The 19,706-nt window shown below is 34.7% G+C and overlaps 6 protein-coding genes across 11 annotated transcripts in view; 2 read left to right on the top strand and 4 right to left on the bottom strand.

Annotated features, from left to right (window-relative positions):
• Positions 1-34: 34 nt before the first annotated feature.
• Positions 35-3,181, top strand: Sirt2 (Sirtuin 2). Of its 6 annotated transcripts, none has more exons than XM_069112040.1 (8): positions 37-244; positions 778-910; positions 1,158-1,400; positions 1,518-1,874; positions 1,974-2,169; positions 2,248-2,440; positions 2,525-2,617; positions 3,087-3,181. In XM_069112040.1, the coding sequence occupies exons 1-7, from the start codon at positions 227-229 to the stop codon at positions 2,591-2,593; spliced, it is 1,209 nt and encodes a 402-aa protein (XP_068968141.1). In that variant the 5' UTR covers positions 37-226; the 3' UTR covers positions 2,594-2,617; positions 3,087-3,181. The 6 variants fall into 6 exon arrangements, with proteins under 6 accessions (XP_068968143.1, XP_068968141.1, XP_068968142.1 ...); XM_069112041.1 differs by lacking the exon at positions 3,087-3,181 and adding an exon at positions 546-707 and having other exon boundaries at positions 38-244; positions 2,525-2,902; XM_069112039.1 differs by lacking the exon at positions 3,087-3,181 and having other exon boundaries at positions 38-244; positions 2,525-2,902.
• On the bottom strand, positions 2,902-7,975 carry LOC138179342 (2-oxoadipate dehydrogenase complex component E1). The gene is made up of 13 exons (XM_069112014.1): positions 7,674-7,975; positions 6,446-6,735; positions 6,037-6,256; positions 5,580-5,929; positions 5,270-5,491; positions 5,022-5,179; positions 4,686-4,953; positions 4,382-4,589; positions 3,907-4,319; positions 3,717-3,837; positions 3,393-3,581; positions 3,243-3,328; positions 2,902-3,178 (listed from the first exon to the last, which is right to left on the bottom strand). Exons 1-13 carry the CDS (start codon positions 7,843-7,845, stop codon positions 3,071-3,073), a joined length of 2,805 nt encoding a protein of 934 aa, XP_068968115.1. The 5' UTR covers positions 7,846-7,975; the 3' UTR covers positions 2,902-3,070.
• The window catches only part of LOC138179353 (cell growth regulator with RING finger domain protein 1), a 43,187-nt gene continuing 30,727 nt past the window's right edge, over positions 7,247-19,706 (top strand). Inside the window, exon 1 of the mRNA XM_069112047.1 lies at positions 7,247-7,401. The gene's annotated coding sequence lies outside the window, so the exon portion shown is untranslated. The remainder of the gene's footprint in view (positions 7,402-19,706) is intronic.
• On the bottom strand, positions 8,027-12,754 carry LOC138179344 (endoribonuclease CG2145). The gene is made up of 7 exons (XM_069112019.1): positions 12,614-12,754; positions 10,638-11,069; positions 10,504-10,554; positions 10,242-10,334; positions 9,464-10,184; positions 8,761-9,202; positions 8,027-8,474 (listed from the first exon to the last, which is right to left on the bottom strand). Exons 1-7 carry the CDS (start codon positions 12,672-12,674, stop codon positions 8,241-8,243), a joined length of 2,034 nt encoding a protein of 677 aa, XP_068968120.1. The 5' UTR covers positions 12,675-12,754; the 3' UTR covers positions 8,027-8,240.
• Positions 12,615-15,228, bottom strand: LOC138179105 (uncharacterized). The gene is made up of 4 exons (XM_069111558.1): positions 15,217-15,228; positions 14,735-14,969; positions 14,010-14,299; positions 12,615-13,937 (listed from the first exon to the last, which is right to left on the bottom strand). The coding sequence occupies exons 1-4, from the start codon at positions 15,226-15,228 to the stop codon at positions 13,794-13,796; spliced, it is 681 nt and encodes a 226-aa protein (XP_068967659.1). The 3' UTR covers positions 12,615-13,793.
• LOC138179361 (uncharacterized) lies at positions 15,836-19,491 on the bottom strand. The gene is made up of 3 exons (XM_069112058.1): positions 19,175-19,491; positions 18,296-18,439; positions 15,836-16,892 (listed from the first exon to the last, which is right to left on the bottom strand). Exons 1-3 carry the CDS (start codon positions 19,226-19,228, stop codon positions 16,596-16,598), a joined length of 495 nt encoding a protein of 164 aa, XP_068968159.1. The 5' UTR covers positions 19,229-19,491; the 3' UTR covers positions 15,836-16,595.

The raw sequence follows: 19,706 nt of genomic DNA, 5'->3' as shown, positions 1-19,706 counted from the left end.
TTTGCAAAAATATCATTCGATATACATATGTAATAAAAAAACAAGTATTGCCTGTATGAGTTTAATCGAACGCGCGTCATTTGATAACCTATTCTAATCATATGTTCACAAGTAAATATATGAATAACACTATTTCTTTACTGTGACAACGATAATAATTTTACTTAACATTAGTTGAAGAAATTACACGAATTTAGAAACATGTCCGGAAACATGTCCGAACATAATGATGACACGGAAAAAGGTAACGTTTTCAAACTGTCATTTGTCTTACATAATGAAATTCAATTTTTCTTGTATATCAGTTTATAATCGTTATTTAATTGTTTAATAAAATTCACAAGAATAAATTTTCTACTTCACTACATACATTTTTTAAAAAGCAAAAGCTTAAATAAATTTTCAATTGAAATCCTTAATTTCATAATTTAGAATATCGAAACATTATTAAATGACGAAATCAGTGTCTTTTATTATAGTATTATAGTGCTTTCTGATTTTTTATCTATTTACTATAATCCAAATTATTTATCTAATAAACGCAGATAAGTGAAACATGATGACGATAGAGGTTAACTGTCATCCATAAGAGTTTGAAACCTTATTAATTAAATAAAATGGTAAAATGAATTAAGTGAAATTATTGTTCTACACTGATTGTTATAATCTCAGAGTATCTAAATTTTCATATCATCGTAAAATTTTAGGTAACTGTTAAATGACACGTGTCTTTATTGAGTTAAATTATAATTATAACATCACGATGTCTGATTGCAGTGTGTCAAAATGTTTCCGCAGATCATTTTTCCTTTAATTAGCCGTCAGCGGCAATTACTCGGCCAACAACTCTGGCGAAAATCTGTATTTATGTATTTTTATTGCAACGAGTACAATGAATTTATTTCTTTAAGTAACTTATCTAAATGTCTTTGTTTTCTACATTAAATTTATTGTTTTTTTGTTATTTCAAAAGGTTAACAGTGCATGTTACATTTTTAAAAAATAGGAACTAGACAGTCGTGATATATAAATGTGTGACAAAATTTAAAGTATTTAATTTATTCTTATTTATCAAATTGTTTTACTAACAAATATTACATTCATTTGTAGCGTTAATTTGTATATTGCTATATATATTGTTCATTTATTTGTATCAGAGAAGAAATCAAATGAGGAGGCTACAAACAGTTCTTCAGAACAAGAAGAGGTAGAAGATTCTGATATGGAAAAGATTCGGAAATATTTGGCACAAAAGTTAAAACTTTTTGATTCATCAGATTATGACGAACAATCACAGCAAAAAATCCTCCGTGAACTTAATATAGATGGAGTGGTAGATTATATAAAAGAAACTGAGAACTGTAAAATTATTACTATGGCTGGAGCTGGTATCTCCACATGTATGTTTTAAGAAATATTCCTAATCTTGAATTAGTTGTATATCTATATATAATTTTGAATTATATATATTAGGTACATTGCACAAAAATGCTTCTTTTATTTTTTATGTTTTTTAGCTGCAGGAATTCCTGATTTTCGATCACCATCAAGTGGTCTTTATCACAATTTAGAGAAATATAATCTACCTCATCCTCAAGCTATTTTTGAGTTAGATTTCTTTATGGAAAATCCTGAACCATTCTTTATGCTTGCAAGAGAATTGTTACCTGAAGGTTTTAAGCCTACACCATCCCATTATTTCATCCGTCTTTTATGGGAAAAAGGACTACTTTTGAGACACTACACCCAGAACATCGATACATTAGAAAGAATGGCTGGTTTGCCTCCTGAAAAATTAGTAGAAGCTCATGGTACATTTCATACTGGTCGATGCCTTAAATGTAGAGCACCATACACTCTTCCATGGATGAAAGGTACAACTTTTTTCTTCTGATATATATTTTTTAATGTTACAGTAAGATCATAATTGTTACAATTGAATACATACTTTAAACCTCAGTACCTATTTTCAGAAAAAATTATGGAAGGTGTTATACCAAAATGTGAAGAATGTAACGAAGGTGTAGTAAAACCTGATATAGTGTTTTTCGGGGAAATGTTACCCGAACGCTTCCATTTCCTTATTGATCGGGATTTTGCACAAGCAGATCTTTTGATAATTATGGGATCAAGTTTGGTAGTGCAGCCTTTTGCATCTTTAGTAGATAGGTATGTATTATTTACAAGTATCATATTGTTTCCTTCATTCTCCACATTCAATTAATTATAATTTCAATTTCTTTGAAGGGTGCGACCCAATTGTCCGCGCCTACTTATCAATAAAGAAAAAGTAGGTATGCAAGATCGCTTATCGCGACTTTTAGGATTGCGACATGGCTTGATCTTTGATACACGAAGTTCTCATGGCGGTCGTGATGTTGCCTGGTTAGGTGATTGCGATACTGGCTGTCAATTATTAGCTGAAAAGTTGGGCTGGGGCGTACGTTCCATTAAATTTAAATTATATTTTTAGTGTGCTTTAAACTCAGAAATATGTCTTATATAAATCTATTTTCTTTTTTAGGATGAATTAAAAGATCTTATAAAAAAAGAATATGAACGTTTAAGTGCAGAACATACCAATAAGGATTAAGCTCATCAATTGTCTTATTACAATGTAAATTTAGTTTTTTAGATTACTTGGGATCTAATTTTGCTGCTATTTCTTTGAGGACGAAGAAATTATATAGACGAATAATATTTTGCTTCAAAGGAATTGTAAAAACATTGTTTAGGATGTTAACCATTTATCATGACGATACTGAAGAGTCATTATTTTACTTGTATCTATGTTATCATTTCTTTCTATAGTATATTATATTAAATTAATGGTGAAAATTATAATTTTTGAACAAGTAATTTTTCATACAATTAGCATTTGATAGTACATTTATGTCATGGATATATTTTATTAATAATAATGTTGATCCATTACAATAATGATCGCTCAATGACATGTAAATAATTTATTTCCTCATATAGTATATAATGATGTTATGCAAATAAATGTGACTTTTGGCAGTTGAATTATATGTATAAATAAAACAGAGTAAAACATACAATACAAAATTCATTTCATATTAAAGGGTTTCACGGTTACTTCCTGAGCTTCCTGCTGATGTAACTTTCCCGCACCTACAGCTGTTGCAGCCATGGGTTTACGACCGCTGTATTTTATCTGTAAGTCATAAAATTATTTTTACAAATATGTATCTCAAATATTACTTAAATTATTAACTTACTAGTCTGCCACATAAATTTTCGAATCGAGGCTTGACAAAATTCCATGCTCCCATATTTTGCGGTTCTTCTTGACTCCATATGAAAGCTTAAGGAAATATTTATATTAATATTTTAAAATATATTTAAGCAATATATTTTGTATAACTTACTCTTGACGTATTTATATCTATTGATCTCTTGCAATAATTCTTGAACTGGAAAAGGGCATAAACTCTCGACTCTAATAATTGCTACATTTTTTTGATCTGTGCTTTCTCTAAAGTTATCAAGAGCATAATAGTGTTTACCGCTCACAAGGATTACTTTAGTCACTTTTGATTCTTCTACCTTTTCATCTCCTGTTAAATTATTATTTATTAAATTATTATTTTATTTCATTTGGAGTCAAATATAGCTAAAGGAGGGAGAAAGATGAAGACAAAGAGAGAAAGAAAGAGAGGGAGAGATCACTTTTTTTATTGTATTCAACATACCTATAACGGTCTTAAATCTAGTCTGTGGTTGCATATCTGTTATTGGCGAGGTTGCTGCGATATGGCGCAGCAATATTTTCGGAGCCACTATTATTAAAGGTTTTCGAAAATTTCTTACCATCTAACAGAAATAAAGACAATTTATTACATTAAAAATATAATTAAGGATCTATTAGAATAAGGATCTTACTTGTCTCCTTAATAGATGAAAGTATTGAGCCGGTGTCGTAGGATTTGTCACACATATGTTAACATTATCACCATCAGGTTTATCTTCGTTACTGTCCGTAAGTTGTAAAAACCTTTCAAGTCTGGAGGAACTGTGTTCAGGACCAGCGCCGTCGTAACCATGTGGTAAAAGTATCGTTAATCCGCTACTTAGCATCCATTTTGCCTCACCACTGGTTACAAAAGTATCGATTATGATCTGTGCTCCATTAAAAAAATCTCCAAATTGTGCCTCCCATATCGTTAAGGTGGTTGGCATAGCTATACTCATGCCATACTCGTATCCTAAGACTGCTTCTTCAGACAGAATACTATTAGCTAACTCTAATTTTCCTGTTTGTCCCTCGACCATTGAATTTAGTGGAATATGTATATCTAAAATCATGATTGATGATAAGACTTTTATTAATTTATGATTAGAATCATTTTGTAAATACCTCCAGTGGATTGATCAACAAGCATGGCATGTCTATGGGAAAAGGTACCACGACCAATGTCTTGCCCGCTTATTCTTACATTATACCCTTGATACAATAAAGTTCCAATTGCTAAAGCTTCGGCAGTAGCCCAATCCAAATGTTCACCACTCGCTATTTTGTTTAATCGAGATTGAACGTGGTTTTTCAATAATTTAGGATGAATTATCTGTTGCATGATAAAATAGTACGTTCAATTAGCTGAACAATTAGGGAATCAATTAGGGAAAATAAGCAGCATTTATTGTATAACATATGTTCTCACCGAGTCATCGTCAATGTGAACGCTCTTTTCGGCAATGAACCTCAATAGGCTTAAATCAACTCCCGTGTCCCACTGTGTCACGCTCGCATCAGCCTGCTGTATTTCACTCCACAAGCCTGCAAAATAGGTAGGTTGTGGGACATAATTATCCGCTTCATTCAAACCTTGATTCAATTTGGCCTTGTGATCTTCGATGATATTTTTGACTTTTTCCATTGGAAGAACATTGTTCTTTACTAGTTTGTCTAAATATCGATCTGGTACTGATCTAATTGAAAATAAAGTAAAGTTAATTAGATTCGACACATCCTATTATTATAATTGAGAATTACTTACGGGCGGTTATGTATAATTTTATAAATAACAGGATTTGTAAAAACCGGATCGTCTAGTTCATTATGACCCCATCTCCTGAAGCAATTCAGATCCAGGAAAATGTCCTTCCTAAATTTTCGTTGATACTTGAACGCTATTCTAGCAGCTCGGATAACCATCTACGATATTTGAAGATTAAAAAAACTACTAACTAAAAACATATATATGTATATATATATAGGAAGAAATTAAAATTCTATCTTGTATACTTCAGGATCATCTCCGTTTACATGGATCACCGGAGCGGAGATCATTTTGGCTAAATCCGTGCAGTATCTCGACGATCTACCTCTGGAAGCTGGAGTTGTGAAACCTAATTGATTATTGATCATCAAGTGAACTGTTCCACCTATTTCAAAGTGAGGAACTGCGGATAATGCTAAACATTCTTGGTCAACTCCTTGAGCAGCATAAGCTGCATCCCCGTGAACCTAGGATAAAAATTGAAATAAGTTCAATACATCGATTTATTTCCAATTCTACTTTAAATTTTGTCTGATTAATTATTAAACGTCTTACTTGAATATTTAACACTTTATCGCTCCATTGAGCGTTCGCATCTTCACTATATGCTCCGTCTTTATTTGCTTGCATCATTCCTCGGGTTTTTCCCATGGAAACAGGATTTACAGCTTCCAAATGTGAAGGGTTTCGTAATACCGTAACATAGAGGCTTTTCCGATTAATATCGAGGTTTGTGGAAGATACAAAATGACTGATCACGTCACCAGTTGCGTTCACGTTATCCGGAAATTCAGAGTATCCTCGTAACTGTCGAAATAATTTTTCCGGTGGGAAATTCAACATTCCCGTGAGAAAATTTAGTCGACCTCGATGGGCCATGCCAATTACAATGTATTTTAAATCATCTGCAATTTCATTTAATTGAATATACATAAATTTAAACTTGAATCGATAAAGTATAGATAAAGAGATGATCCATGTAGTCTTTTTCTAATGATACATTTTTATTTACCATTGGCACATAGTTTAAAAAATTCATAGTAGAAGGCCATCACGCTCTCAGCGCCCTCGCCACTGTACCTCTTAAAGTTCACGAATTTGATGGCCAAAAATTGATCGAAAGTTTGGCTCTTCAACATTTCCGTTGCGATGCCGATTCGCGTTTCGTCCGTCACGGGTTCTCTTGAACTTTTTTCTACGGTCTCTGCAAACCATTCTCTTTCCTCCTCAGTCTGTGTAGACAGTAATAGAAATCAGGTACTTATACAGATCTTCTACAAAGAAATAAACTAAATAAATAAATATTCGACTTATTCTAATAGAAGAAAATAGTAATGAAAGAAATAAACTAAATAAATAAATATTCCACTTATTCTAATAGAAGATTGCTTTAAATTTATTCATGATCAATTACATATTACCTCCAAGTAGCTAAATTCTACTCCTATATGGCCAGTGTATGTCTCGTTTAAAAATTTTAAAGCCTCTTCTACTGTTCCTTCATCTTTCCCCATTGATAAAATCCCTCTGAATGGAACTTTATCATCCAAACTTAAACCGAATCTCTCTAGTTTCAACTCTGCCAATGGCACTGGTTTTTTTGACGCAACAGGATTTATCTCAGCCTGTTTATGACCATATTCTCTATAGGCGCTAATCAGTCTATAGAAGTTGCTGTTTTTCGATCGTATTTCCAGGTACTCGTTTGGTACTAGAAATATGAGGAAGAATAGAAAGAAAAATAATGGTAAAAACCAGTAGTTAATATTTATTTTTATCGTATATGGATGTTAAATCATTTTTACGTTATCGCGAAACGTTATCGGTTACTCTCTTGCGTAACAATAAAAATATTCCAAGTTGCGTTTATTATCTTCACCCTAGATTAGTACACTAAGCTTTTCCATATTAATTACAAGTAATTTTAAGATCACTTTAAGTAATATAAACATTACAATAAATATCTCGATATTGAAAGGAATATATTAAACGCATAATAACTTCATAAAAATATATCAACATGTTTATATGAATTTAAATGAATCATATTTAAAAAGGTTAGATTTCATATTCTTTTATTATTTAAAAATGGAATTCAGATATGTCAAGTCCTGATTATATTCGTGCTATTTTTTTAAAACTGGACACCAGGAATTTGAAGTTCAAATTTACTGCGCATGCGCGATGCGCACATAGGTAAGAGATTTTCACGCGATTGTTGGGCAGTTGCTTGGGAGAAAGCGGGGAATGTAAGTGTTGTGCGTGTGTTCAAAGTTTCAGTTTGGTATTTTGTGGTTAAAGCGCAGTGATTAGTGTGATTTCACGTTTTACTCTTATGCTGAAGACATGGATAACGAAATCTGAGGATTTGTGCAAGGTAAGAATGATTTATTTCATAAAAATATGCATTTTCTTTCTCAATTTGAAGATGCAACGATGAAACATATTAAAGCTCACTAGCGACACAACGCGGGAATTTTAATAGTTAGTTTTCGAATTCGAATTATGAGCTTGTTCGTTAAAACCTGTCGCAAATATCAATATAGTATCGAATTCCAAATTTTTGTCAAAATGCTGGCTAAAATTTGTATTATTTTTTTATTTTTTACTTATTGTTTCAAATAAATGGAAAAATAATATTCGAAATACCTTCAAAGTGTCTTTGTGGCCTTGGTCTGTACCCATAGACGCCATTTTCACTGTGATAGAGTCGCGTACAGATTTTTAATCGGTAATTTATAGACCTCACAGCCGGATGCTTGTCTGCCCATTGAAAACGTGGGTGTTTGGTTCTACAGAATGTTCGAAGAGATGCGTGCATTCTTGTTTTCGTTACGAAATCTACAGCTTAACTGGCAGTTTTCCCTATCGCAGTGCCCAAGTGAGTTTATTACTCTTACCTCCCCCTCTTTCGACAGACCATTATTCAACGTTATCTGTTTACTCGAGATTGCCGATATCACAAGTATGTATTATGAATGGTCGACTTATACAAAACAATATTTATTTCAATAATATTTCAATAACAAAATTTATTCTATGTAACGAGTATTGATACAAATTTCGCTAATAAGAAAATATGTCGTTCTCCATATAAAATTATATTTAAATCCAACTTTTGTATACATGTCATTTTTTATTGCTCTCGTTTGAACATGTCGCAAAATTACATTCTATGTTTTTAAATATATAAACAGAAATATAATTTTGATAAAATTATATATCTGGATAAGCAGTTCCTACCAGATCGTTTCCTCTGTACTTAAATTTATAGGTGACAATGTTGAACTTCGTTCCTCCGAGAGACACCGGGCAATTTCCCTCTGGTCTCGCGTAAAAGCACACCGTGTACAGTGCCATCTCCAGTTCAGGCGAGGTACCCACGAATAGTGCCGTTACCGGTTTATCGTACCCGTTGTATTTCGTTCTTATTTTGACGATAGATGCTTTCTGAAAGAACGAACACGTACAAATACAATTGGTAACTTTTCATGTAGTATGAGTCATAGTTCTCTGGAAATACCACAAAAGAAACAATAGACAAACGTCATGATACGAATGATAATAGGTACTGGAAGTGGAATGGAATCCATTATATATTCATTAAAAACATTTTTCATTAATGAGCCTATTATTAAATAGAAAAACCTCTCATTTTTTCGAAAATAATTTATCGAGAAATGATCTTACGATTAAAAAGAAAAAAATAATTTTGACAGAACAAAAATTAACTCACATCTCCAAGGTCAACTTTGTTCAAATATCCAGCATAATTTGCTTTTCCACTGCTTTCCTCTTTGCTATAAAAGATCCAATTATGCAAACCAACTACTTCAGTACCAGATGGTACACTCTTAAGTTCTGCCATGAAAACATGCTCGAAACCTGAGCTACCAATTTTTCCTTGTCCTCTAGAGAACAAGTTAAACCATATTTTTCTTATCGTGTCTTTATATTCGTAATAATCTTTGCGAATTTGTCCTTTGTCCGCTAAAAATCTCATAGCGTAGGACATCACGTTCGTGCTGAGGAACGTGTCTACAAGGAGACTCTCTTCTTGTCTCTGCAACGGGCTTATGTGCTCATTTACATTGGTTTCCGGTTTGTAATTGTCATAGATCGATATCACTCTTTGAATCGTGGGACCTTGGTATGCTTCTGCGTTTACCGTGAACAACCTGCAAGTTGAGGTTATTTTTATGGAATCTATGGTAACTGAAAGAACATGGCAAATCAAACTAGTCTGTAGTTACACGAACTGTACTATCTAGAAATTCAAAGAACCATCAAATTAGAATTCTAGTGATGTTTAAAAAAATGTTTTTAAAATAGATCCTCCAGATGCCTAATGCTCTTCTATTAATCTCCACCTATTCTTGCTGTAGTGTATAACAACTCTCTTGCCTCCAATATTTTTCATTTGTATTTTAAAAGCTTACGGTTGTGGTGCGTCATCTGTTGTGCTACTACTGCTTGTTTGCTTCTGTAGATTCAGCGTGATATATCTGTTCGCATTATTGTTATCCTTAATGAAGAGAGCCTCGGAAAGTTTCTCCAAGTCTTCATCAGTGATAGTGTTTCCTTTGCTAAAAGTAGGATTACTAGAGTAGGTTTTCTTATTTGCTGCTGCTGCTCCTGCTACAGCTGCTCCTGCTAGTGCACCACCTGCTAATGCACCACCTGCTATTGCTCCTGTGGATGGCCCTGTTCTTCCAGGTTGAGTCGGTGTCGATGGTCTTGGTTGAGATTGACCTATACCTGGTTGGTTTGGATAATTTGGCTGATTTGGATATCCAGGTCGTGGAGCAGGTGTAGGTGAATTAGATCTGCTGCCACCACCAGCAACATCAGCCCAAGTTCTTCCAGGGGAACCAGGACTTCCTGGTGCATTAGGAGAACCAGGACTTCCTGGTGCATTAAGAGAACCAGGACCTCCTGGTGCATTAAGGGAACTAAGACTTCCCGGTGCATTAGGAGAACCAGGTCTTCCTGGTGCATTAAGAGAACCAGGACTTCCTGGTCTAGATGGTGCTGGCGTTGGACCTGGTTTTAACGTTACGAACAACGAAGATACTTGATTGCCTCCAGGTGCAGGTTGATTCGGAGATGGTTGAGGTTGTCCTGGTGCAACAGCTGGCTTAGAGCCCGGTGTAGGTAATCCTTGAAATAAAAGTATATCAGGATGAAAATTATTTTCTTCCATATATTAGTATGTACCTGGTGTTTGTGGACGAGGTTGAGGCTGAGGCTGAGGTTGTTGTTGAGGCCGCGGCGATGGTGCGTTTCCAGGACTCGCTACTGGCCTGGCGCCTGGAATACGTAGCCAAATTAATATTAATAAAGCTTTATTAATTGTATCTCCTTCTTCCCTACTAGTATTACGATAATTTATACCTAGCGATGGAAGTAATTCTCCGTAACGTTATATACGTAATTTATTCTATTTTCTGTATAAAATCGTCATTAAATTAATTTTTACCTGGTGCTTGTGGCTGTGCCGTGCCTCCAGGTACAGAGTTCGGTTTGGAACCTACAAAGTTCACCAGATTAATTTTCACAAACTCACATATTTAAGAAAACTATCTAGAAATTCTATAACATCGATCAATTAACCTCCAGAACTTAATGCTGGTCCTTCACTAGGCAGTTTCGGGGATTGTCTTCCGGGTTCTCCAGCCCCAGTAAGATCAACAGCCCAGTCTCTGTATCCTTTACCAGTGTTACCACCGACTCCTGGGTTTCCTGGTTTCGGTGCCGGGAAATCGAGACCCACTTCCGTTCCTGGGTTAGGTCTGTTTGGTCGAGCATTTTCTTTTATCTTTCCTCCAGTCGAAGTGACTCCAATCGCCAATCCAGGGTCACCTGCTCCAAGAACAGCTGATCCAACATTTGTTGGACTTCCTGTAGGTTTGTTTGTCACAGGTGTTACACCTGGTAGCGTGTTTGGTTTCGTTTGTACTGGATCTGCGACTGCTGGAGCAACAGTTGTGGTGGTCGTGGTTGTGTCCTTCTTCTTCCAGAATTTCCATCCTGCTTCTGCGTCGCCTAGAAATTTAATTAAAATTAGGATGGATAATAATGGCTGGTAGGAACAGGAATTTCGTGTGATTATTTAGGAATTGCGAGATTTATTATTATAGAATTATAAATAATCACATCATCATTTTGTCCACAGATTTTGTAATAAAAGTTCCCATAATGAAAGATCTCTTCTTTGATCTTCAACAATTTGAAATGGTAATTTGCATGGAAAAGTTGTAATTAAGAATTAAAAATATGTTCTGAATCACTTGATAGAAAAAGATCATGACTATTTGCTTGAGATGTCGAATAATAATTATTTAAGATGAATAATGATGTATCAATATGTACTTATATATATACATATAATACATATAATTATACATATATTATATACAGGGTAGTTGGTAACTGGTGGTACAAACGAAAAGGGGGTGATTCTACGCGAAAAAAGAAGTCGAAAATATAGAATAAAAATTTTTTTTTTTAATTTTTCCATCGAGACAATGATCTACAGTGAGATCCGTTATAACTTGACGTGATAAAGTGCACGCGTACCGAGCGAAAATTCAAAGTCGATTTTCTCGAAAACAAAGCCTCAAACGAAAAAAGTTTATTCTATATTTTCGACTTCTTTTTTCGCGTACAATCACCTCCTTTCCACTTGTACCACCAGTTACCAACCACCCTGTATATATATGTACATATCGATACATCATTATTGATGATATATACACATATGTGTATATGTATAAAAGAATCGAGATTAAGAGAATTTACGTTGTTGATTACATAGTTTCAATTCTTTTTCTGTATCGAGTCTCTGTGGCGTGACTTATCTTAAAAGTGCTAAAGTTGCTCTGAAATCCCACATTTTTGTCCCCGATTTCAATAATAGTGTAGTATAGTTATGTGTGAGCATGAACTCACGATAACCTTGACGATATGCAGAGGAACGAAATAAGCATAACGGAATGTTTAGCTAGGACTCGAGATCACGTAGTTTGGTTGCAGAAGATAATAATTTTTTTAAACAACGCTTCTCTAAAATTGTTACGTAATAATTGTTATTGTATGTCAATATAATTTAACTATAATATTTATCAGTTTCTATATATCTCTATATTCATTTCTGTATTCACGATTATTTAGTAAACACGATTGAAGTAATACCATTGTATAATACGGTCTTCTTGAACTAAGTGTTTTCTCGGAAGAGAAAGTAAATAACAAACTACGTCAATCATCAAATTCTACAATATTCCGAATAATATCAACATCTTAAGTTACTTTTCTAGAATAATAAAGTCATTTTTACGCAAGTAGGACACAACTTTCATTCATTCTAAGCGATTCGCAGCTCGGAAAACACGAAACAAAAATCTAAGTGTAGTCCCTTTCACTTTCGCAAAATTTGCTTTGTTTCCTTGACATCCTATTCTCTTAACACCTATTACACACAGGTACGTATAACCAATTGAATTCCTCTAAGAACGCTTGAAACAAATCGTTTATTTCTTCAAAAATTCTTTTCAGGAAAATCAACAGAAAATAAACGTTTCACTTACCGATAAATATCAGAGACAATCCAAGTATTAAGAAAACAGCGGGCACACTTTTGATATTCATGGTTCTCCGTTGATTGAAACGATCCTGAGGATCGTTTTCCAACGTAATAGAATCGAGAGCGCCGAGGAGCTACGTGGGCGTTTTAAGACGAACTGAAGCCTTACGGCGCCGGAATCAGCCACTTCCAGCCGATTATACTTTCCTCTTGCCTGCTCCGCCTCTCATTGGCACGTCTGCAAGACTCTAGTTAAGGTCGTTGCACGGTCATCGCGTCTTTTACACTGAAAAGAATCGATCTTCTTGGAAGGATGATGTCAGCCCCTGATCTTGACTCTGCGTTCCATTTCATGATCCTTCGTTCGACTGCTGGTAACTGGTCTTTTCGTTTTGACATTTACAAACTGATTGAAAAGTGTCTTTTGAACCATCTTGTTTGTTTGTAGATTCTGTAGTGCTTTTGATTGGTTCTATCTTGCTATTGAAACTTCTGTTGAGTCAGTTGATGATGAATCTTCTTGTTATTTAGATTTATTGACACAGTGACGACGATCAGTTTGTTGAGAGCGGATGACAAATGAGTTAATGAGGTTCGGAAGATAACAGGCGATTCGAAATCGAGTTAAATTAGGAAATCGAAAGTGGATTTACTCGCTGTCGGTACATGCGAGCGGCTGCTGTAGAAAGTGTCTCAAGTTTGCCTTGTGAGCTTGAGAGATACTGTACGATATCTGTTAGCTAATGAGCATAGACTAGTTTTAGTTACAATGAAGTTGTAGCAAATTTTAATAATATAGAAAAATAAACTCTAGAATCTTTCATAAATTTACACAATTATATGATAATGTTTAGGAATGAAGAATTTATCGTTCAATAGAAGAAATGATACTTTATTTGTAGAGAAAGTATGTACATATTTACACTCCGGAGTTTTCCGATAATCGCGGTCCGTGACAAACAAGTTTATCGTTTAGTAACATTTAAAGAAATGCTCTATTACATATGAACGAATAACATCCTGTATGTCTGCGTCTAATATGAACCAGTTATTTATTTCTGGTTAGACTTTAGAAATTCACTTTATATATGTGTATCATATGTTATACATTGTATATTTATATTAAAATACACTGAAGAGTATGTTTATAAAATGATATAGAAATATTATTTTTGCGTCGAATTTCAGATTCTAATCAGAGGAAAATAGATGACTGCCCATAAAACGAAAAGAACCAGTAGAGTGATCATCAGCTTAGAACGAAAGTTATCCCATCCGACTAGGACATATTTTTGTGGCCTTCCAACATTCTCTATATCCAAAGAAGACTAAAACGTAACAAGATTCGTAAAAAAACAACGAAACGAGCAAATTATAGTCACGATTATCCCATTCCTTACGTCATCGTCGTCGATGTCTTCGTTTTCCTGTAGTCTTTGGGTACTTAAATTTTGACGCATTTGTGTTGCTTTGCTTTGAGTGCTCTTCACTTTACTAGGACCAGGCTTCGAGATAGGTTTCTTGTTAAATTGTGGCGACTTCGAGGATCCAGGATGATCAAAAGCTGTCAGTCTAATAGCTACGGTGTTTTCTATGCCTCGTAGTTTATTCGACTGCTGATTTTGCACGCTCGTAGTTTCTTTCTTCGACGATTCACTCACTGTTGCATTCTCCTTTGTCACGTCACTTTCTATAGATAGTGTTTGTTAATTAGAAAAACAGGTTAAAAGCTTTTTAAACGAGTTGTAAACAATGCACAAAAACGGGAGTATCTGAACAACTTAACGGTTGTTTCTATAATGTTATGTTTCTGCATCGTAAAATGTAACAGGTTTGGGCAATTATAAATGACTCGAACGAAAGGAGAACAACAAGTAGACTGTGGATATTTATGCAAGATCATGTTTCACTTTCATATTTAAATTTCTCGTATTATGCATAAACGTCAATAACTAAGAATACATAAATAATTAATAGTAAAGTAAAGAGTACAGAGTATGATATTTCAAATGTCTTGTCTTCGATTTAACTGTGGAAACTTGTAATTTTTTACTTTACGATTTCCATAAAAATATAAGACAGTTATATATATGTAAAATTTTTGTAGGAAATATTTCTGACATACCTTTTCCGGGATCATTCTGTTGTGAAGTCCCGCCCTGAGGATCTCGAATGTGAGACAAGAAGCTCTCCAAATATCGCGCAATCGTCCTCTCTTTTTCCCGCTTCAGATTGCTGGCTAGGTGTATTTCCGTCGGTGCATCTATCACGGGACTCGAGTGGAAAGTCGCTAAGGCAACGACAATACTAACTTCCAGACGTTGAACTTTGCTCCTAATCGTCGGACGAGAATCCTCGATCTATCTCTTGTGCTGCCAAGAAACAGAGATTAGATAATAAAGTTGAACAATACTTGTAACAGTAGATATTTCTTCAACGTCTTAGTACACTCTAAAATATAAATTATAATTTAAAGAATTCATTTTGCTCGACACATATTAAGCAGATAAGGTTACATAGCCTTGGTAAAAAAGAAATTCCAAAAAAGAAATCAATTAATACATCTTTGTTTGCGCATGAGAGAAAAACATTATAAACGATTCTTACCTTCGTAAACATTATACCAGAGATCCTACGAACTTCGTATGACTCAGATACACCGAGATACAAGCATAAAATGTCACTTCGAAGGCCGCTTGACTCAGGTGCGAAACACGGCCTCGAGATCGCGGGGCATTAACGGCGTTTATCGTCCTTCGTCTTTTTTCTTCTCGGATCGTCCGTCGATAAATCTTCCCTGAGAATTCTGATCGTGTCCGTACCGGGCAGGTCGTTGGTAAAAGCACAGATTCCGCTGGTAGAGCGTCATATATTCGCAGATAACTTCGCGCGGAATATGCGACAACCTTTGCATGCGTCATCGTTGACAGGAAGCGATTATAAGTCTCGAGTTCAGGTCTAGTCTAATATTTAATTGTTTTGTAATTATTATCTTTGACGATCTGAAAGACTAGATGGATGAAAATCTGGACGATTAAATTCCCGATAAAGTTGTATTTCTGAATAGGTTTTTATCGGTATTGATGAGAAACTGATTTTGATGTCATCTAGTTGGTTTGCAATAGAAAGAAGAATTACAGATGTTTGTACATGCATCAGTTATCAAATAAGATTTCGACAATTATCGATAGCAAGATACGTGGGAAAGATAAAATGACTTCAAAAGTTTTCTGGAAGATAACTTTATTAATTCGCTTTTGTACAAATACTTTGTAAAAAATCGTCAATATTATATAATCGAATACCTTCTATCAAACATTTTATGTATAACATTATAAAGAGATTAGGAATATATTAGTGTGCTACAACGCAATAATTTTGTGGTAACTGTTAATATAGTTAAAAGGAAATATCCAATTCGAACAAATATTACAGGGACTAGTATCATTTCAATTTTATCCTCGCGGACGATTCCTTTGTACATTACAAAAGTTTCTCTACTTTTTTCTATATTGAGTGTCTCAACACTGGGAATTTCTTCGTCATTGAACCGATAATACCGAGAGTATATGCTCGCGTAAATAGGAGCCTCGAGATACTCTTTACGCAACTCAAACTCTGAATTTCTAAAACTTTCTGTCCACAAAAGAGTACACGTTTCTTACATTTCCATTTGCTCGTCGAGCAAATAACATAATTCTTCCACAAATCCACGATTTTGAACACAGAATTATTTATTGCTTCGCGCAAGGACGGATTCATCGATAGGAAATGGAGAATTCAATCAAAGTATCAGAATTCTACAGAAAAATCTTCCTCTCTTTCTTCTCACATTTCTGGCTTTTTCTTATACTTCAAAGAGTATCTTCTTGGACATCTTATCATGTATCTATGTTACCGAAGGCAAAGGATTACCCAAATTTTCCTTGTTCGCTTCCAAACGGAAGAACATCGGCCATCCAAGTTTCTCGGTGCCCTTAAATGCTTCACAAGATCCGATATTGGGCGAGAAACGTGTAGACGATTACCCAGAGAACCAAAGCGACGATTACAGAGATAAGGAAGATAGTTTTGAGGAAGTGCCAAGGGCTTTCCATTCTCGATTCCGCGCGATTGGCCCAGCTCTTGCAGCCGCCGTTTCTGCACGGAATACTCCCTGGCTGCACGGGCGTCGACGTCGCGACGGTGCTCATCGGAGGCGTCACCTTCACCTCACCCAGTTCCGTTTCTTCTGCATTTTGTATCTCCGCCTTCGTCAGCTCGAACCTCGATGGACTCTCCATCTGTAATTACATCGAATAGTGGATGAAATTGATCAATACATTGTTGGAAGCTGTTGGATGTTATCAAAAGTGTTATCGTGACTTATGTTTGCTACCAGATAACAATTAATGTTATTTCAGCAGTAATAAGGCAGTTGCGATCTTAGACTGTTAATTGAGCTAAAGTCTTCTTCGTTTCAGGCTGTTTCAGATAATGAATTAAGAATTTATGAGGATGGGAATAAAAGAAAAAGTTAAATTTTAAAAGAAACGAAGAAAAGAGTGTAGCACTATTTTTTTATATTCAAAAGAAATAAAAAGTAAAAGATCTCACGATGTTTTTAAGATTATGAGAATTTTTTCACATATATTACTTCCCTATGAAAATAGAACATCACGTTGAAAATTGGGGATAAAATCAAAAAAGTTAAGAAACAATATGTAAACATCTGAGTATGCAACTTGTAGAGGAAGTCACGACGGCAACGAAAAGGAGAATCACTACAAGAAAAGAAATACTTAATTTGTGTATTTAAGTGACTCGTTTGACTGTTTTTAATATTTATAGATAGCTTCGGTGTTATTTCACTCCCTCTGGAATGAGAGATCCAATATACATATCTATATAATGTGAATCGTAAAATTTTTGACACTCTATTATTAACGTCAGAGAGTTTGAAACGAAAAAAAAAGTATTAATTCAATAACAATCTCTATCTTAAGCCAAACGGAATACGTATAATGCGGTTTTGGTATAAAGTCAAAATACATCAGATTAGCCACCACAATTTCCTATTTGTCAAGCAAAAGAAGTAGTCCATTTTGAAACACGTTTGTATATTTTTATCCACCTAACATAACATAACGGTCCTCTCGAATGTATGCTAATCGACCAGGCCTCCACTTCTTTCGAAAAAAAGTAGAAGAAAGGAGCCGAAGAAAAAAGGATCCAACGGCATCTATAAATATTCTGCGTGGGTAGACGCCGTGAATAGAATTTGTAATAAATTGAACGAGCCTGAAATGCAACCAGCGTGACGATGCAGCCACTCCAAATTATTGATTATTTCACAATTGTGCTCGATTGTGCGGAGGAACGTGTGCACCGCGTTTCCAATGATTCTTAGCGGTAATCCACGACATTCCTTGCTTCTTTAAGTTTTCCATTATCAAATATAATATAGAGTACAATAGTACGTACGCATACTAAAAGAAAAAAAGAAAGAGAAAAGAGGAGAATCGACGCAATTTCTCATCAAGAAAAATAAACAAGACAAAGTCTCGAGACATTTACCAGAGTACAAAAATTCTCTAGAAAATTAATTGTAAGAAAATTGGGAAGATGTGATATTGCTCGATCAAAGGCCATGGGTGAATGCACTGAAATATCCAAATGGTGAAAGGGTATGGAGTGGGGACATTACATGTGTCTCTGGAATTCGAATCTTGGGAGGGAATAAATCTTGCTCAGGCTTTGGTCGTGTCCCATATACCAAGCCCATCATTCTGCTGACCTGGTTCAAGTATGGATAATCCCATATAGATCCGGGGGATGGCACGATCATCATCTGCCAACGATATTATATATATATATATATATATAGATCGTTAAATTTATTCAGTTTCGGTTTTTTAATAGTATTTCTATAACGCTATGTTATAGAGTTTTATAGAATTTATATCTAAATATTGCATTTTCTTAAATTTAGTACGTTACAACAATAAAATTTCATGGCAGCGTATTTTTTTAACAAACGCAAGGTCAAACTTATTTAAATCGTTGAGCGTCACTTTTACGACAATCTAATCAATATTCGTAACTGCTGACTACCGTAAGTGAAAAATTGTGTTGAAAATTTTGGTTGTGTTTATTTTGTTCATGCATGTTACGAACTTCCTCCTTGAAATGGTTTTATGCACTCACGATAACTTTCACTCGATTCTATAATGATCGGGTCCTCGACCAGGTGAACGAAATAAAATTGAACGGAATAGAATTTGCACGAAGTGTTTTCGAAGCAGAGGCGAAACGTCGTCGTGTAAGAATTGATTAGGTTAACGATTCATGAACTCTGTTTAACTTTATCGAGGAGATCATACCTGGTAGTATAAATCTTTGTTTTTTGAACTGGCTTCGAAACGAATTAACTATTCCTACTCGACATTTCTTACACAAACACTAAACCTAAAATTTGTGATATATATAAAAGCTTTATAGAACAGATACTGGAAGACTTGAGAAAATGATTAAAAAGGTAAAGACGTTTTTTAAGAAAAGAGATATTATAAAATCAAAGACTCACGTTATCAAATAAGTAGTTATACTTCCTGGTATGACAATTCCCATCGCCGTTCATATTTTCAAGTAACTATTCAGTTGCACATTATTACTCGTTAATCACAGATAAATAGCAGAAATCCGATCTAATAAAGCTTTCAAAACGTCTAATTAATTGACGTTTAGTTCTTGAATGAGCAACACGCGTTTCTTAGACGTGTAAGCAACACGAGACGAGGAAAGTTGTAGTTTATTTGCCTGCGACACCGAAGGAACTGACCACTTACGTCTATCGGGGCCCACTATCAACCTTTATCAATCCCGACCCCTGATCTTTCGTTATCGAACCGCTACTCTAGTGTAAATGTCGACGAAACGTTGCTAACCGGCTCGTAAATCGTTTAGAGGAAGTTCAATCGTTATGATAGTATGTACTTAATTAGAGTATCTACTTTCCATAATTTCTCATATCGCTTAAATGGTGCATGCACGGTATATACTATATAAACGATATGAAAAATTATGTAAAATAAATACCGAATTAGGGTATTCTTACG

This window comes from Bombus flavifrons, chromosome 4 (genome assembly GCF_040668555.2).
Source record: "Bombus flavifrons isolate JBK064 chromosome 4, iyBomFlav1_principal, whole genome shotgun sequence".
Classification (NCBI taxonomy): Eukaryota; Metazoa; Arthropoda; class Insecta; order Hymenoptera; family Apidae; genus Bombus; species Bombus flavifrons.
The sequence above is the reverse complement of the archived record's forward strand: the minus strand, read 5'-3'. Positions and strand labels throughout refer to the sequence as shown.

Coding starts and splice junctions, on each gene's coding strand:
- Sirt2 (XM_069112040.1), top strand. Junction 2,170..2,247: donor TTTGCATCTTTAGTAGATAG/GTATGTATTATT, acceptor ATTTCTTTGAAG/GGTGCGACCCAATTGTCCGC. Junction 2,441..2,524: donor CTGAAAAGTTGGGCTGGGGC/GTACGTTCCATT, acceptor TTTCTTTTTTAG/GATGAATTAAAAGATCTTAT.
- LOC138179342 (XM_069112014.1), bottom strand. CDS start 7,845: ATGCACGCATCTCTTCGAACATTCTGTAGAACCAAACACCCACGTTTT. Junction 6,736..7,673: donor GCCACAAAGACACTTTGAAG/GTATTTCGAATA, acceptor TCATATTTCTAG/TACCAAACGAGTACCTGGAA. Junction 4,590..4,685: donor TTCACATTGACGATGACTCG/GTGAGAACATAT, acceptor ATCATGCAACAG/ATAATTCATCCTAAATTATT.
- LOC138179344 (XM_069112019.1), bottom strand. CDS start 12,674: ATGAATATCAAAAGTGTGCCCGCTGTTTTCTTAATACTTGGATTGTCT. Junction 10,555..10,637: donor ACCAGCATTAAGTTCTGGAG/GTTAATTGATCG, acceptor TGAACTTTGTAG/GTTCCAAACCGAACTCTGTA. Junction 10,335..10,503: donor GGCACAGCCACAAGCACCAG/GTAAAAATTAAT, acceptor TACGTATTCCAG/GCGCCAGGCCAGTAGCGAGT.
- LOC138179105 (XM_069111558.1), bottom strand. Junction 14,300..14,734: donor ACAGAATGATCCCGGAAAAG/GTATGTCAGAAA, acceptor CACTATCTATAG/AAAGTGACGTGACAAAGGAG. Junction 13,938..14,009: donor AAGACATCGACGACGATGAC/GTAAGGAATGGG, acceptor GTTACGTTTTAG/TCTTCTTTGGATATAGAGAA.
- LOC138179361 (XM_069112058.1), bottom strand. CDS start 19,228: ATGAACGGCGATGGGAATTGTCATACCAGGAAGTATAACTACTTATTT. Junction 18,440..19,174: donor ATAACTACTTATTTGATAAC/GTGAGTCTTTGA, acceptor TATCGTTGGCAG/ATGATGATCGTGCCATCCCC. Junction 16,893..18,295: donor TTCGAATTCCAGAGACACAT/GTAATGTCCCCA, acceptor ATGTAATTACAG/ATGGAGAGTCCATCGAGGTT.